The 18,681-nt window shown below is 41.6% G+C and overlaps 1 protein-coding gene across 6 annotated transcripts in view; it reads left to right on the top strand.

The window, feature by feature from the left end:
• The window catches only part of mcf2la (mcf.2 cell line derived transforming sequence-like a), a 187,699-nt gene that overhangs the window by 117,662 nt on the left and 51,356 nt on the right, over window positions 1-18,681 (top strand). For all 6 annotated transcript variants that reach the window (XM_059650444.1, XM_059650443.1, XM_048541031.2 and 3 more), the window contains 4 exons: window positions 2,892-2,968; window positions 8,681-8,747; window positions 9,487-9,602; window positions 17,996-18,065. In XM_059650444.1, the coding sequence (XP_059506427.1) occupies window positions 2,892-2,968; window positions 8,681-8,747; window positions 9,487-9,602; window positions 17,996-18,065 (330 nt within the window). The remainder of the gene's footprint in view (window positions 1-2,891; window positions 2,969-8,680; window positions 8,748-9,486; window positions 9,603-17,995; window positions 18,066-18,681) is intronic.

Genomic DNA, 18,681 nt, shown 5'->3' with positions numbered 1-18,681 from the left:
ATTGAGAGCAAGAGTGCACGTGGGAGACAGTGTTGCCTTTTGTGCTTGCAATGACAGGGGTATTTAAATGGCTAATCGCAGGGCTATGACCCTGTCAGAAATTTGCCCACATATTAGTCGTCAGGCATCTAACAGAGGCAAAGATAATAAAATGTGAGGCTGGATGAACACAGCAGGCCCAGCAGCATCTCAGGAGCACAAAAGCTGATGTTTCGGGAAGGGTCTAGGCCCGAAACGTCAGTTTTTGTGCTCCTGAGATGCTGCTGGGCCTGCTGTGTTCATCCAGCCTCACATTTTATTATCTTGGATTCTCCAGCATCTGCAGTTCCCATTATCACATCTAACAGAGGCCAGTTGTGCAGTCAGTTTGTAACCCTTATTTTGCATATTCTTGAAAGTCCAAAACAAGAGGTGGCTTTCTGAAGGAGACATGACAAACATAGTCAACCCAACCATTATCTCTTCCTGTTACAGTTCTCGAGCTGGAGTTTTCCTGATGCTGTATAGATGCTTGGGTGTCTCACTGCACCTTGCAAAATAATGAATTTATTTTTTTTTGTAAATAGTTCATAATTTTTGGCTGCGGCAGACTTCTTTGTTTCAAAAAAAAAGACATTTTGCTGATAAAAGTGAATAATGTCTATGATACTTTGGGGTTTCTGATCTATCGTCATGATAACTCAGAATAGAATTTCTCAGGTTTCTGATTCAATCACGCACTCCACAAAGGCTGGGCTTGGGGACAAGAAGATTGATAACTGCAGAGCTTCAAGAAGGCAGCATCCTACCACTTTATCAGCAGCAACTAGCACCGGGCAACAAATGCTAACCCAGCCATCAACAACCACATCTAAATAATAACTTAAAAATACGCCTTACAGTTTTTCTTCCTCCAAATCAGTGGAATTGTGGAGTTGCAGCCTGAGTTTCAACCAGCAAAGCTACCTGTTGATAATTAATAGTTTTGTTTTACCTGTGGTTATTATTCATTTATTTGTAATAAATAGCCGTTCTTGTTAAGTACAGGAACTGGGTCAGTGTTTCCAAGTTGAGGCCATCGGACGGGTAAACTGGGGACTTTGAGCTCTTAACAAAATATTATAATTTTTGTGATGATTCTGGGAGCTGTGGGAATCAGGCATCAGCTCACTTGCCCAAGTGGGTCATGACCTTGTTAAAAAGAATCACGGCAAAGAGTTCAATCAAACCACAAAGCCAAAAATATTGAAATCAGCTGTTCACTCTGTGTCAATGCTACCATAATGTCCACTGCTACAGTGGACTCTTGGTTCCCCTGTATATCTTCCTTTTTAACCTGGCTTCTTCCTTGTAATCTTTGTGTATGTGTGTGAAATTATTATTTCTTCCAGCATTTAGTAATTAATAAACTCACTCTGTTTGCAAATTTAAGAAATCCTGCTTAAATTGGCTGCTTTTAAAAGGTAAGGATTTGGGAGATAGGTATCCGCCGGAGAAGGGATCCATTTTAAAATTAACCTTTTTGTGACCAATGGAAAGGGGCAGATGAATAACCAAATGGAGAGGGTTCAGCCCTCCTCACCTGGGAGTTGAACAGTTTGGGGTATCCCATCTAACAGGGTAACAAATTGGAGAATCTTTCCTGGAGTCTGGTCATTGCACACTGTGGACTACTGCACACTCCAAGGTGATTTGCTGAATGTCAATTACATGCTCCAGACATCTCTCAGATTGTAGGCAATGTCTGAAAGCTCGCATACATTCTTTGACAGGCAATCCAAAACTAATCAGCATCTTCTGGGTGCACAGAAAGCTCATTTTTTTTTGTTAAAGGCTGTATTCCAAAATCCTGCATTGTTGTCTGCAGCAGAGCTAAGATTCAGATTTGTTGCTCCTTTGCAGTTATTTCTTAGACCAACCTTCTTATTTGCATCTATCCCTGTTCTCAGCTACCTTGTGCTCAAATGGATTTTGTAGCACAGATCCATCCTTCTAACTTGCTATTAACATTATAAGAAAGCGTGGAGCTGGATGAACACAGCAGGCCAAGCAGCATCTCAGGAGCACAAAAGCTGACGTTTCGGGCCTAGACCCTTCATCAGAGACGGGGATGGGGAGAGGGTTCTGAAATAAATAGGGAGAGAGGGGGAGGCAGACCGAAGATGAATAGAGGAGAAGATAGGTGGAGAAGAGAGTATAGGTGGGGAGGTGATAGGTCAGTCTGGGGAGGACAGACAGGTCAAGGAGGCAGGATGAGGTTAGTAGATGGTAAATGGAGGTGTGGCTTGAGGTGGGAGGAGGGGATATTGTAACTGTCCTTGCATCCGCCACTTCCTCTGGCAGTTCACTTCCAATACGTGAACCACTTAAACAACAAATATTTGCTCCACATGTCCTTTTTAAAACTTTCTCCTCACACCTTAAAGATATGCCCCTGACTTTTGAACTGTCCCTGTCCTTGCTACTCCCCTTAATGTTGGCCTTCATGATGTTTATAAACCTCTATAAAGTCACCCCTCAACCCCTTATGTTCCCAGAGAAAAAAGGTCCCAGCCTATCCTGCCTCTCTTTGTAACTCAACCCTCCAATCCTGGTAACTTCCTGATAAATCTTTTCTGAGCCCTCTCCAGTTTATTTATATCCTTAGTGAAGCAGGGAAAGGGTGCTTGAGAACGTCAATGAGAGTGAACATAAATTACAGATCGGGGGTATGACACTCATTTTGTTAAATGTAATTTTACGATGTCTGGCTAGAACCTTGCATTCTGAACTTCATTAGGCAATGCAGTATTCCTTTTGAGGTATTAGCTGATTTTAATGAGGTGTATTGTTCATGGCTGTCACATTGTGGTATATTTGAAAATTCTGACAGTGTTTTGCTCTTTTCTCTTTCTCTCTCTCTCTCTCTGCAGATTGAGGTGAATGAGCATGGTGAGGGAAGGAAATGTTCCACTTCCGACAATGAGGAAAACCTTGCAGTGTTGAGAAGGTGAGAGCAACAACGGGTCTTAGCAAGAGACCCAATGTACGTCTGACTTATAACCTGAATCAACATATTGTCCGTCATTTGCGTATAAAAGCATGAAGTATGTTGTAACGTGAGGTCCTGTGAATAGCTAAAATATGATTGTATTAGAGATAATAGGAACTGCAGATGCTGGAGAATCCGAGATAACAAAGTGTGGAGTTAGATGAACAAGGCCAGGCCAGGCCGCATCTTAGGAGCACAAAAGCTGGCCTTTCTGGCCTAGACCCTTCATCAGAAAAGCTTGAAACGTCAGCTTTTGTGCTCCTAAGATGCTGCTTGGCCTGCTGTATTCATCCAGCTACACACTTTGTTAATATGATTGTATTAACAGGTTATGGGAAATTCAGGGCTGTGAGCTAACATTCTGTGTTACCACGTTTCCAGGGGTGATAAAAAGATCTGATCACGGTATTTTCAAATGATTACATCACAGTTCTGGAGCATATGAATTTAAAAAAAAAGCCTGGAAGCTGTTTATGTCACTGAATCCTTTTGGCTGCATCGTTGATTGTTGGAAGAAGCTGTTTACACATAAAGTTTAGCACTGGACTAGAGAGCTACCGTTTTAATTCAAAAGAAACTGAAGAATAATCATGGTAACTATCAACCAGTTAATTTTACGGCAGTTGTGATAAACTCTTTAGAATCCATAACTATAAATAAAATGAGAGAGTACTTAAAAAGGAAAGGGTTAAGAAAGACAGCACTTGGTTTGTGATCAGGAAATCTGTGATTCCTCTGAAGAGAATGCAATTGGTCAGATAAAAGAGAATATGGTGGATTTGGAGTCATTTCCTCTTAATTCCCATGGCGTGGGTGTTATTGGTGAGGGTGTGTTTAAACCTTATCCCCATTTGTCTTTAGAAGATAATTGTGATTCTGTTTGTGAACCACTGTGCTCCTGGTGATGATGGTGTTGAAAGGTATTTCAGTTTCAAAAAAAATGTCAAAAGAAGTAGACCGAGGACAACATTTATTGTAGATCCCTAATTGCATCATCATCAACTGTGGCAGTCCATCTAGTGTAGGTACATAGACAGTGCTGTTAGGAAGGGGTTTCCAGGACTTTGACTCCACAGCAGAGAAGGAATGGCAGTGTAGTTCCAAACCAGGATAGCTTGGACTTGCAGGTTATGTTGTCCTAATGCATCAGTTGACCATGTCTTCCTCAATAGTAAAGATTGCAGTTTTGGAAGGTGCTATCAGCCTTGCTGAGTTGCTGCTGTGCACATCATATACAGTACAGACGGCTGCACTGCATTAGTGTGGAAAGAGTGAATATTTATGTGATTGGTGGACGTAGTGCCAATCAAACATGTTGCTTTGTCCTGGGTAGTATTGAGCTTCAGAAGTGCTGGAGGTGCACTGATCCAGACATGTAAAAATATTCCATCACATTCTTTTATCATGCCTTGTAGATGGTTCTTGGGACTCAAGAAATGAGTTACTTTCCACAAATATCCCAACCCCAGACCTGCTCTTCTAGCAGCACTATCCATATGGCTGGTTCAGTTCAGTTTCTGGTCAAAAGTATCAAGTGGATGATTCAGTGATGGGAACGTCATTGACTGTCAAGGAGATATGATTTAGGTTTTATCTTGTTGGAATTAGCCATTGCCTGGCACTTGTGCACCGGGAATGTTGCTTGCTACTTTTCATCCCAAGCTTGTGCATGTCTTGTTGCACGTGGATCTAAAATGCTTCATGCAGAGAGTGGCATGTACATGGAATGGTCTGCCAGAGAAAGTGGCTCTGGCAGTTACAATAGCAGCATTTAAAAACCATTCGGATAGGTACGTGGCTAGGAAGGGTTTAGAAGGATATGGACCAAATGCAGGTGATTTGAACTAGCTGAGGCGGCACTGTGGTCAGTACAGACCAGTTTGGGCCAAAGGGCCTGTTTCCAGGCTGTATTACTGTATGAATCTGTGACCGTAGTAACCGAGGAGTTGCAAATGGTGCTGAATATTGTGCAATCGTGAGCAAGCATTCCACTTCTGACCTTGTTTTGGAATGATTATTATTGACAAAGCAATTGAAGATGGTTGGGCCTTGGGAACTTCCTTGAGCAAGTCCTGAGCAGCAGTGTCCTGAGATGATAAACTTCCAACAACCAGAACTATCTTGCCTTGTTCCAGTTATTACTCCAACCAGTTGAATGTGACAGTGTATGTGTCCACGTCCATGAGCTGATGGTGTTCTCATGATGTTGTTGTTCTTATCCTCCTCATAGTAGAGACCACGTGGGAAGAGTTTCCATTGAGATGACTTTGGTGACTTGACATGAATACACATCCAGTGTGCTGTAGCTAGAATGCGTTAAAGGTGGAGTATTTAGAAATTTGAATTTCATGGGTGAAACACTAATCAAATTCTATCTGGGTGATATCAAGCTTTGTGAATGTTGCTGTCCAACCAAGGTGATGGAATGGTGCTAAGAGATCTAAAATGTGCCATTCACTGCAGTGTCAAGCTTTTCATTGTTGTTCCATGATAAAATGTTAAAGCGGGTAATCCAATTATTTTCATTTGGCGAGGTCCCCAAAATATTGACAGTGGGGAATTAGGTGGTGATGGTGCTATAAAGATGAGAGAGCTTTCTCTTGTTACTATTTGGTACCTACATGCCATGAATGTTTTCTGATTTCTTTTTAGACAATGGCTATTAGAAGTGTGAGAGGATTTTGGAATTTTTAAGTATGAGCATATAGTCCAACAAATGTGGGGAAATAACAATGAGCTTGTCAAAAACACGAATTAGGCTTTATTTAGAATATTGTCTGCACAATGAGCAAGCCATTATTAAAAGTACTGGTTGAGATTTTTTTGGATATTTTGTTTTATTTCTTGTAGGTAAATAGGGGATCAAGGGTTAAAGGGAGAAGGCAGGAGAATGGGCTTGAGAAACATATCAGCCATGATCAACTTGCAGAGCAGACTCTCGACTCTGCATGGCGTTTTATATGTTACATTAGATTTGTTGGTTGTGGGTATGGGATCCTTTACAAATAGGTATTGTAGAATGGAAGAACAACGGGGAACTTCAGACTAGCGTATACAGAAAGACTATACATACGGACCAAATACGTAATTACACCAGCAACCACCCCAACACTAATGGAGCTGCATCAGGACCCTATTTAAATGAGCCACAACATATTGCAGCAACCCAGAATTGAACAAAACAGGACAGGAGCACTTACGCAGAGTTTTTCCAAGGAATGGAGACCCAAAATTTTAAATCCGCCATTAGCTCCACGACAGACCACAACATGAAGACACAACATGGCCAGACTCTCTAGTCACTCTACCGTACATCAGGAACGTATCAGAGATGACCACAAGACTACTCAGACCTCTAGGTATCAAGGTAGACCACAAACCAACATCTACTGACAATCATAAAGGATCCCATACCCACAGCCAGCTAAACTAATGTAATATACAAAATATCATGCAAGGTGTGTCAGAAACATTACATAGGCCAAACTGGAAGAAAACTGACAATAAAGATACATGAACGCCAACCAGTCACCCAAGAGACACGACCAATTCTCTCTGGTCTCAATACACATGGACAAAGGAGGACACAAATTTGACTGGGACAACACATCCATTATAGCACAAGCCACACAGATATGCCAGGGAATTCCTGGAGGTCTGGCATTCCAACTGGAATTCCATCAACAAACACATTGAGGTGGACCTGATATATGAGAAACAGAACCAGAGGTGGTGCTAACCGTCCCAGCAAACTGAGGCATATAAATAACAAGTGGGACAGAACACTGATGCTTCACCGGAGGCCCATGGACGGTGTTACCTAGCAGGGTGACCAAACGTTTGCAACCAAACCCACCAGCTCAGTGAGCAAGTCTACAACCTCGTCCACAATATGAGCTACAGATCTTCTCAAAAACTTTAAATTAGAAGAGGATGGTTTTGGAAGGAAGTTATCAAAGCAGTGAAGTGTAGTTTCTTCCATGTAGCAGCTGCCAAATAACAGTGGGAGAGGTTCAATAACCTCAGAGCGGCTAAAGTGAGCCAAAGCACAGTTTCCAAACCACGTCGCATCTACGTTTCGTGCGTTTCCTTACTACTTAGCTCTTGTTCTCTTTTATCACTTGGGTGTTTCAGACTTTTTAATAAAGAGGAACCTCTGAAAATAATGAAGTGCAATCATACTCTGGCCATTCTGAACTCTCTCAACCAGAAAAAGGAATTCTTAACAAAAGTACGGTTGCTGGAAAAGCACAGCAGGTCTGGCAGCGTCTGTGGAGGAGAAAAGAAGAGAGTCACCGCTTCTGGTCCGGTGACCTTTCCTCAGAACTGGAGGACAGAAGGAATTCTTCTTCTAGTCCTGAAGGATGCTACAGTGAAGTAAGAATTTGCTTGCTGGTCACACCAACATGCAGTGCACGCAAAAGGAAAGATCGTACTCAACCACAGATGGAGAACTACAGTTAGAGGTGGGAAACAACACGATTGAAGATCCTGAGTCCACATCAAAAGGAATTTCTGTAGGTTTTAGGCAGACAGGCAGGTGCGTCTGAGGGAGGTTTAGTTGGAGACAATATAGCATAAAAATTTTGGGGGTAAAGGGCTCACCTCGCGTTCATTCTAAGTGTTGCAGCGCCATAACCTCTCCGCTATTGCCATTCAGAACTTTGAGTATAGCACACTCCATCGTTTGTCCCACGCATTTGGTTGAAGCTTTTAGTTTGTGGACTTGGCTAGAATAGTCTCTCATCTGTTCTGGCATTTGTCCAATTTCCTACCTACATGATCAGGCAGTGAATTCAATCTCAAGATCATGTCCTCCACAAAACCGATTTTCTTCAAGAGATAGTAGGAACTGCCGACGCTAGAGAATCTGAGATAACAAGGTGTAGAGCTGGATGAACACAGCAGGCAAGCAGCATCAGAGGAGCAGGAAAGCTGACATTTCTGAAGAAGGGTCTAGGCCTGAAACGTCAGCCTTCCTGCTCCTCTGATGCTGCTTGGCCTGCTGTGTTCATCCAGCTCTACACCTTGTTACCTCAGATTTTCTTCAAGTTACCTTTGATTCTTTTGCTAATGACTTTTGTAAATATTTCCAATTATTTGTGCTATCGCAGGTGGACATTAAAAGAATCCATTGCATTGTAGTAGGGGAGTTAGCTGCTGTGTCTTTGTCAATATTTTCCCCTCAATCAGTGTCACTAAAAGAAGATGATAAAATCATTGGAATATCATAGTTTTGAATGCTTACTCTGAGCAAATTGACAGTCATACTTCTTACGTTACAATAGTACTGCTCTTAAATTGAACTTCAATGCTGTAAAGCACTTTGGGACATCTAGAGGTCATAAAAAGGTTACATTTCCAAAATGTTGTGTCCTGGAGTCCTCTTAAACCATAATGTGCTTTCCAAACTGCTAGAATTCAGGATTATTTTCATCAAATAGCATGTATAGATGTGTTTAGACTTAGTGCCTGATCACAGTCATAGGGCATGCCACAATGCTTCACAAGCATTGAGTTACTACTTGTAATGCAGCAACCATAGTCTTCCTGGCAAAAATTAACATTGTTTCACTGAGATTGCAGATTTATAACGTTCTTACCATATCCGTACATGTATGTATTCTAATATGATATAATGGTAAGATCATTCATTTTCTTTCCCCACAGCCACGTAATGAATGAGCTGATTGAAACAGAGAGGGCCTATGTAGAAGAATTGCTTTGCGTGCTGGAGGTGAGTCATTTTGTATTGAGTGTCGCTGTACTTAGTCTCTTTGAGGCTGCTCTGTATGAATAGTGACACTTATGGTAAAACATTCAGCTACTCAATTGCCCACCTTATTGCATAAGTATCTTTGATACTTTTTGGGTGTTTCCCCTCCTAAGGGAATCTAGAACAAGGAGCTAAGTTTGAAAATAATGGGATCTAAGGTGGAGGTGAGGATGAATTTCTTATTGTAGGGTATCATTGATCTGATTATACAATGAGGACACTTGATGCACGTATCCCTAAAATTGTTTAAGACTGAGAACAACAGACTTTAATCCATTGAATATATTCAGTGTTGAGTTAGATTTTTGATTCACAAGGGCATTGAGGCTCAAGGGGCACAGGTAGCAAAGTGGAATTAAGCTTACAATGTCAGCTGTGACGCTGTTGAATAACAGATCAGATCCAAGGGGCCTAGCTAGCTCCTGAATTACACTGAGATTTTGAACAAAATGCACAAAATCTTTTGAGTAAGTTCTCAGCCAAGGTGAATCTGCCTATAGTGCAGCTCATGCAGATTGTATAGGAAGGCTGAAGCAAATTTCAGTAACCCTGACATAACTGTCACGCTCGAAATGCCCAAATGAAACTGTTTGAATAAATAGAAGAGGCTCTAATTATTTGTGGTAGTTTGCTGAAAGTCTGATCTACTGTGCTAGAAGTGATTTGCTTTTTGTTTCATTGCATTGTGTCTTTCCTCTAGGGGTATGCTGCAGAGATGGAAAATCCCTCCATGATTCCATTTATTCCAGTGGTTCTTCAGAATAAGAAAGATGTGCTGTTTGGAAACATGCCTGAAATATATGACTTCCATAACAGGTATAAGCATTTAATGACCCAAGTATTGCCCTGAGATGCACAGGCCTCAAGGATTTGTTGGGTCAGCAGAAGGACATTGCAATTTACACAAGAGCTACTGACACTCACAACCCCATGTGTGCATCTCAAATGTCAGACTATTGTCATGACCAAGTATTTGGTGCCCATGGCCTCTCTCCTCTCAATGGCTTGCAGCATCTCAAATGACCGATCTACCTTTCTTTTTGGGTGTTGGGGGTATGCCTGTTGCCGGCCATAATCAGTGGGCCCACTGCACCCATCTGGTGCCAGATGTGTCTTGTCTGTGTCAAATTGTTGATGGATTCGCCTGTTCCTTCAACAGATGAGAGTTCAGCCAAAGGGGAAAAAATTGATCGCTTTACCATCTAGGTGCATGTCTGTATTTGTGGAGCCTCCACTTCCTATTCGTGGTTTAATTGTCCACGACCATTACAACAGAATGTGACAAGACGACAGAGTTTCGATCTGTGTTGGCGGCTGTCGGATTGCTCAGCCTGTCTTTTGTCCCTCCTTCAGCTGTTTGGCACACACATAGTCAGTAGAGTGAGGGATATTCCACATCGCAAGGAATCCCTGATGGTCATTCCTACTGATGCTGTCGTGACAGATACGTCTGTGACAAGTAGATTGCTGAAGATGAAGTTGAGTAGATTATACTGTCTTTTTGATTCCCTCATTATCTGCTGTACAAATGTCTTTAGGACGCAGTCAGTATTGGTGCTACCAGGCCATTCTTAGAAATGGATGCTGAAGTGTCCCACTCAGAGTACGTTCTGAGCCCTTGACATCCTCAATGGTTCTTCTAACTGTTGCTCAGTATGGAGGAGTGCTGATTCATTACACTTAGTGTAATTAGCAGTGGGTTTCATTGTTCATGTTTTACCTAATGCCTGGGGTCTTCATGGAGTCTGGAGTCAATTTTGAGAACTTCCAGGGCAATTCCTTTCCAATTGTGGTTGTCCGCCTTGCCAATGGGACAGACAATCCCAGGAATGGTATGTGGAACGTTGTCTGTAAGGAATGATTCTGTGAGTATAGCTATGTTAGCAACTATGTTGCTTGACTAAACTGTGGGATAACTCTTGCAATTTTGGCTCAAGTTCTAGTGAGGAGATCTTTGTTGCATCAGCAGGACTGGGTTTGCCATTGCTGTTTTGATGCCTTGGTAGATGCCAAGTGGTTCATTCAGTTTCTATCCTTTCTGTAGACCTTGTTTCATTGTGATGGAACAGAGTGGCTTGCTAGACATTTCATGGGGGATTTAAGAATCAACTACATTGCGGGATCAGGATCACATGTAGGTCAGGCCACGTAAGGGATTTCCTTCCATAAAGGACATCAGTGAATCAGATGGGTTTTTATAATAATCAAAGATTACATGGTCACCATGAGCTCATTTTCTTAAATTATAGCCTTTTCTTTAAAAAATGTCAACCCAAATTTCATCATCTGCTGTAGTGGGATTCGATCCCTTGTCTCCAGATTATTACCCTTGCATTTTGGATTACTAGTTCAGTGACATTAGCACAAGGCCAGTGCTCCTCCCTGCCCACTCCTCCTCCCATTCTGAGTATTCCAATCTGTATAGTTGTTGAATTTTCTTGCTGCTCTTCTGAGAAACATATCCATGTTGCCATTACATTCTTGTTCAATTGTATCAACATGTTACAGTTTCATGTTATCATTCTGTGATCTGTTTCAACACCAATATAATCTCAGTTGTTGTGTTTATTTTTGTGATCGTTCATTCTGCCCTTTGATCTCTTGTCCACATTCTGTTTCCATACTGCAGTTCTACAAGCCCACCTCTTCTGTATCTTTCTTGAACAAAGAACTTTCTAGCCCATTTATCTCTGCTCTCCTTTGCATTGTTTTCTTCTATTATGGTCATTCTCTGTGATATTGAGCTATACCCTCTGAGGTAGACGTGGAAGTTATATTCTTAACCTCCCATCTATTGATGATTCTGATGGTGATTCAATGGTGATCTGCAGCTTAATCATGTAAGGAAAATCTTCATTCTTTTACAATAATGCTTTGATTGCACAAGCTTCTGTCTCAGCTTCTCCATTCTCTCAAGGAAGCGGGGGTGAGTGTGCAACAAGAATAAATTAATCAGTCCTTAATTCTAATTAGTTCTTAATTCTAATCAGTTTTTAATTACTAATAAAGAAATGTGTGAATCTCTTGAACTGCTCATTTGCAAACTGTGGACCATTTGTTGAGTAAATTCATTCCAGCAATTCTATCCCTGCCTCAGCTGTAATTTTTGTATAGGTGGTTTTCCTGAATCCACCTTGAATATCGGTCTGCTTAGTCTTCCCAAGTGTGCTACTTCAGTCCATGGAACTTTCTGCAATAGCTCGTTACTTATAACTCAACCTATACACACATTCTCCCAATACATGGACAAACTGTTTCAATGTTTCCAGTTCTGTCTACTTAATCACGTAACATTGTAAAGCTCTCATTGTTTTTGTTTTTCTTTATTTTGGTTTGTGGACAAAAATGACTGCTTTAAACCAAGGACTGGATGAAGGACTTGCTACAGTTTTAGAAATGAGTCACTGGAACTTATTGTGTTTATATTGTTGCTTTTTTCAAGGAATTGGGGAAGACATTTTGAGACCCAGCAGCAGCATGGGTGTGTGTTTGTCTCCTCAGAGCGAGCTTCACTCAGATACATGCCATTGATTGGGTTTTCAATTATGTTCAGTGGTGGAGATCATAGTCATCAGCTTGGTTAGCAATCTAGAAATTATAACCCTCTAAATCCTGTTCCTTAATTTTCTTGATATTCACCAAATAGGACTGTTGCCTCTGTTGTTGGTCCCATCATGGACCACAACTGTATCGCTCCCCTCTCGTTCCAGTATCCAAATTTGAGACGTGTGTGTGTGTGTGTGTGTGTGTGTGTGTGTGTGTGTAGTGTTAGTTAACACCTGTGGAGGCAGAAAGCCTCCAGACTGCATTGGACAGCATCTCACCTTTTTATTTTCCCTGCAGTGAAATAACCAAAACTGAAAGATCGCTAATCTGACCCACCACTTGCTACAACCACTGACTGAAACTCTAACACCTTAGTGTGTCGAGCCCCCTTGGTCTTCAGCAGAGAACTGCGAGGTCTGGAAATAGAGCTTGGAGATCAGAAGGACATGAAAGAAGCAAAAGGAACACCACCTCAAATCCTGTGGACTGATACAATTGAACTGTGTTCCTATAGTATATATCCTTCCACCCATAACATCCATGTTTGTTTGTTTGCTTGTTGTAGGGGTTTAGGAAGAGCTTAAGCTAATAGAGCTATAAGTTGATGATATATATTTTGTGGTTAAAATTATGTTACTTGTAACATGTAGTAATTTCTTGTTAATTGAAGAAACCTGCCCAGTTTTTCTATTAGAGATAATGGGAACTGCAGATGCTGGAGAATCCAAGATAACAAAGTGTGGAGCTGGATGAACACAGCAGGCCAAGCAGCATCTTAGGAGCACAAAACTGATGTTTCGGGCCTAGACCCTTCATCGGAGAGGGTTCTGAAATAAATAGGGAGAGAAGGGGAGGCAGATATCCATTTTCGGTCCGCCTCCCCCCCTCTCCCTATTTATTTCAGAACCCTCTCCCCATCCCCCTCTCTGATGAAGGGTCTAGGCCCAAAACATGAGCTTTTGTGCTCCTGTGATGCTGTCTGGCCTGCTGTGTTCATCCAGCTCCACACTTTGTTATCTCAGTTTTTCTATGAACCCCAGTCCATCAGACAGATAAACTGCAGAATTTTGGGTACTTTAAAGTGGTTTAACTTTTGTGACCACCTGGAGAGTACTGGGGCTTGAGTATCTCAGCACACTTTCTCAGTGAATTGTGGCAGCATTAGTGTCATTTTTAAAAATATCTATGATGGATAGGGAAGAAAACTGGTAGGGGTACAGATAGCACCCTTTGTAAGCAGGATAGAAAATCCATGTCATGGGTTGCTTGCTGGTACCAAAGTAAGGGACATCTTGAACTGGCTTGAAAGGGTATTTGAGTGAGAAGGAAAGTATCCAGTCTTCACACAGAGTGCTGGGTGTGTGGAATGTGCTGCCGGCAGTGGTAGTGGAGTCAGTTACTTTAGAGACTTTTACGTGACTCTTGGATAGGCTCATGGAGGATAATAAAATGTAGGGTATGCAGGGTAGTTTGATCTTAGTAGGATGATAGGTCGGCACAATATTGTGGGTCGAAGGACCTGTACTGTTCTATGTTTTGCGTTCTGTGTTCTTGTTGTGGTTCATGTTGGGACCAACAACATAGGCAATGCTAGTCAAGAGATTCCATTTGGGGAATATCAGGAAAGTTAAAAAGCAGAATTTTGAAGGCTGTAATCTCTGGGTTACTAACCCAGTCCCATGCAAAGTGACAGAGAGGTAGGGAAATTAGGGTTGTAAATGCGTGGCTAAAGGAATGCTGTGAGAGAGACTACTTCTCATGGACCACTGCGCCAATATTGGGACTGAACATGTACCATTACACTGAGCTCTACCCGAACTCCCTAACAGGCCAAATACAGTGGTAATGAGGACTTTAAACTAGTGAAGAAGTTGGGGGGCTTGGGGGACTCTGGAATACAGTTAGGAACCCTACTTCAGGTATGGCAGGTAAAGGTGTAAAGATTAAGCCAAAAGAGAGAAATAATAGACAGATGAATAAAGCATCAGTGCCGGTGGATAGGTTAGCATGTTTGATAGAACAAAGAGTTCTATATACAGATACACAAGATTGTAAGGAGCAAAGTGAAGTGAGCTGCAGGCACAAATTTAAATTGAAGATTGATAAAGTAGCCAATACTGAAGCATCACTGCAGGATTGTCAGGACTGGGAACAAAATATGCCAGGTTGTAATATTTACAGGATTGGCAGGGAAAGTGGCAGAGTATATGGAGTAGCCTTTGCCGATAAGAAAATGTATTTAATGGTAAGAAAAGATACAACGTGAAAGCGTCTAAAACAGTAATTGCTGTTGTGCGTGGAACTCCTAATAGCTCTGAAGTGTTAGATTGTATAAGTACAGAAATTGGTAAGTCGCAAACCCAGAAAGGTGTAAATGAGGGATTTTAACTCTAGCATAAATTGGGAGAGAAAGACAAGCACCATTCAGAATGGTAGTGAATTTCTGGACTGTACCTGGTATAGTTTCCGACTCTCCCAGATGCAAAACAGGGACAAGCGATATTGGATTTAGTAATGAGTAATTAGTAACTTAATTGTGCCTGAACATTTAATGTAGCATTTGAAGGTGGAAAGCGTGAATCAGCTACTAAAGTTTTAGATTTAGGTAAGGCTGACTTTGAGATGAGACAGACTATTCACAGTAAATGGGGAAAATTTGCTAATGAGTAATGTCAGCTGAGGAGCAATGAAATCTGTTGATGGAAACACTTAACACCATACAAAACCTGTTTGTAACGCTGAGAGGGTAAAGCTCTTGGTTACAGAGAAAAAAAAAACCAGGGACCTCTAAGGAGATAAGGGACTACACATAACTGAAAGAAAGGACTTGCAAAAAATAGCACAGATCCTGCTGAAAGGGAATGGTATAATAACCATGCAGCTCATAAAAGCTATTAAAAGGGATTATGAAAGGAACTTTGACAGGGACATCAGAATCGGTAAGAAGAAACTTTAGAGGCACATAAAGGGAAAACAGTGTTCAGGAGCAATGTTGGCTCAATAAAAACTGAAAGTGGGGTTATCGTCAATAATAATGAAAGGAAATGACAGACGTGCTGACTAATTACTTTGCCTCAGTATTTACAGTAGAAAAGCAGAATAGTTTGCTGGAAGTTGAGGAAATTAACACTGGATTGGGCACAGAGACTGAATAAAATTAACATTAGTAAAACATTGGTAATAAGGAATTGAATGGAATTAAGAGAGCAACAGATCCCTAAGAGCTAACAGTTTCCATCTGAGGGTGTTAGAAGAAGTCGGGAGCACATTATAGATAGCCTTAAAATAATGTTTTAGCGCACAACATACTGGTGCGATCCGTCTGGATTAGAAAACTGCACTTCGATGTTATCATTGCTTTGCTGTGGCCTAACTCCACATACCTGCCTTTGGCATATATCCTTCATACCTCCTGCTTAACAAAATTTTATGCCTCTCAGATTTAATATTAACAACTGATCCAGCACCCACTGCCGTTGTGGAAGAGAGTCCCAAAGATCTACCACCCTTTATGTATAGAAATGCTTTCTAACATCTCTGGTCATAATTCTCAGACTAGATCTAGAACCCCCATAGCGGAAATAGTTTCTCTTTCCTGTCTTTCCCTATTAATATCTTGAAGACTTTGATCAGATCAACCCCTTAATCCTCTAAATTCTGGAGGAATCAGGCCTAATTTGTATAATCTCTCCTCATAACTTCACCCCTGTAGTCTATGTATAGTTCTTGTAGACTTACATTGTACTCTGTCCAAAGCCAACATATCCTTCTTAAGGTGCCCAGATCTGCTCTCAGTACTCCAAGTGGAGCCTAACAAAGGTTTTGTGTAACTGCAGAGTGAATTCTGCATCCTTATACTCCAGTCTGAGATGGAAAGACCAGCATTCCATTGACTTGCTTGATGATGCTCTGTGCCTGTTTGTGGTATTTGAAAGATCTGTGCACCTGTACTGCGAAGTCTCCTTGGACATCCACTGTAATTAGCTTCATATCATCTAGAAAGTATCCTGATCTATCCTTTCTTGGTCTAAAATGAATAACCTTGCATTTGCTTACATTGAAATCCATCTGCCAAACTTTTGCTCATCCACCTAGTCAGTCAATATCCCTTTGCAATTTTATGCTATCATTTACACAGTCTACAATGCCACCTAGCATTACTCCGTCAGTAAATTTGGATGCAGGATTTTCCACTCTATTAACCAGGTCAATGAATAATTGGGGTTCTAACACAGATCCTGTGGGACCCACTGGTCACATCCTGCCCATTCAAGAATCTACGCATTATCCCTACTTTCTCTCAGCCACCACGCACCCAATTTCCCAGCCATGCCAATTACTCGCCTTCCATTCCCTGAGCTTCTAGCTTAGATAACAATCAATTTTATGGGACTTCATTAAATGTGTTCTGGAAATCCATATAAACAACATCCACGTACATTACCCTGTCCACTACTTCAGTCACCACCTCAAAAAAGCTCACGTAAGAACATAAGCAATAGAAGCAGGAGTGCAGCCCGCTCCAATGTTCAATAAGATCATGGCTGACATGTTTTGTGGACCCAATGAAGTTTGTCAGGCACAATCTATCTGTCTTGAAGCCACGCTGACTTTGCCTGATCAGCTGAAATCTTTTTGAAGTATTCAGCTACCTTTATCCTTGATTATAGACTCCCAACAATTCCTCCATGATAGATGTTAGGCTGACTGGTCTGTAATTCCCAGGCTTTCCTTTTTCATCCTTTCCTAAAAAGCACTTCAGAGACTTGAGTATAAGTACTAAGTTGGCGCCTCTCATTGCAGTACTGAGGGAGTCCTGCACAAATGAGGTGATGTTTCTCTGAGCAGATATTACCCTCCAATTACTCTTTGGATAGAAAGATGTTTGGGTGTTGTTGAAAGAAGAGATTGCGAGTTGTCAGTTATGTCTTGTCAATATTTATCCCTAACACTTCATCCCTGAGATAGCATAACTGGTTTTTAATGTCGTCGTTGTTTACAGGCTCTTGCAATATGCGTGCAAATTGACTTGGCCTACATTATAACAGTGACTACACTTTAAAAGGTTTTTTTTGCCTGCGAAGTGCTTCAATACATGTACTTAAAAGCAAAACAGTGCAGATGCTGGAAATATTTAATACAATAGGAGTTTACGGAATTCGTCATATAAATGCAGAGATAACACAGTGCGGAGCTGGCGGAACACAGCAGGTCAGGCAGCATCGCAGGATCAGAAGAGTTGATGTTTCAGGCCTGGGCGCCTTATCAGGACCCTTCGTGAGAAGGTATGTTTCCTCCTTTCTACTTTGGATATTCCTGAGGGAATTGGAAAATTACATGGACTGTCTGGAGTTGGTGGAACGGTGTTTCCTGGAACAGGTATGTAATGGTCAGCCCTGATATAGGGTGTAGGCAGGAATTGTCAGCTCTCCTGCTCCTCGTCTGCTGCCTGGCCTGCTGTGTTCCTCCAGCTCCGCACTGTATCGACTCTGATTCCAGCATCTGCAGTTCTTTCTATCTCTGAATAGCGGACACTGATATTGTATTCCTGGCAACAGTGATCAAGAATAAGTGTGTGGCCAACAGTTTCCAGCTTGGCCCTTTTATTGTTCAGATAATTTTGAAAATCCACCCTGAGAAGTTGTTTCCTCCTTTCTACTTAGGATATTCCTGAGGGAATTGGAAAATTACATAGACTGCCCAGAGTTGGTGGGACGGTGTTTCCTGGAACGGGTATGTAAAGTATGTTTGAGTTATGCTTTATTGCATCAATGCTTCACTACACTATCACTGCCAGACACAGCACTGGTTTCAGCTGGCTATAAGCTGTCATTACAGAGAGTCCTAGTTCACCACACTGTTTTGAAACAATACCCTCATTATAAATGTGTCTGCAGGGAAATGTGACCCATTTCCATTCCGTCTCCCATTGCCAGCCCGGCATAACCTTATCTTCACACTCCTATCCCTCTTCCACTTTCACTCCCTCTACCTCTGTACCCGTTGGATGCTGAAGTGCAAGAAGGCAAGTTACCCCCAACTTTTAGTAGGTAATTAATGTGTTCAGTAAATACTGGTATTGCCAGCGGCATTTACTTTCCCAGCCACATGTAAAACAAAAGGCCCTTTCCCGTTCCTGTTCTCTCTTGCAGGCCTTCTTTGAACAGAGTGGACACCTTCCCATTTCTCACATTATTTTTGGGATGCCAATTTTTTTTGACCTACTCATTTAACCTGTCTGCATCTCTTTGCAGACCCATTGTATCCTCCTCAACTCATTTTCCTATATTTTGCAGTTTCAGCAAACTTGAATGCAATAGAGTCAGCTCCTTCATCCAAGCCATTAATA

Source organism: Stegostoma tigrinum, chromosome 12, assembly GCF_030684315.1.
Source record: "Stegostoma tigrinum isolate sSteTig4 chromosome 12, sSteTig4.hap1, whole genome shotgun sequence".
Lineage (NCBI taxonomy): Eukaryota > Metazoa > Chordata > Chondrichthyes > Orectolobiformes > Stegostomatidae > Stegostoma > Stegostoma tigrinum.
The sequence above is the reverse complement of the archived record's forward strand: the minus strand, read 5'-3'. Positions and strand labels throughout refer to the sequence as shown.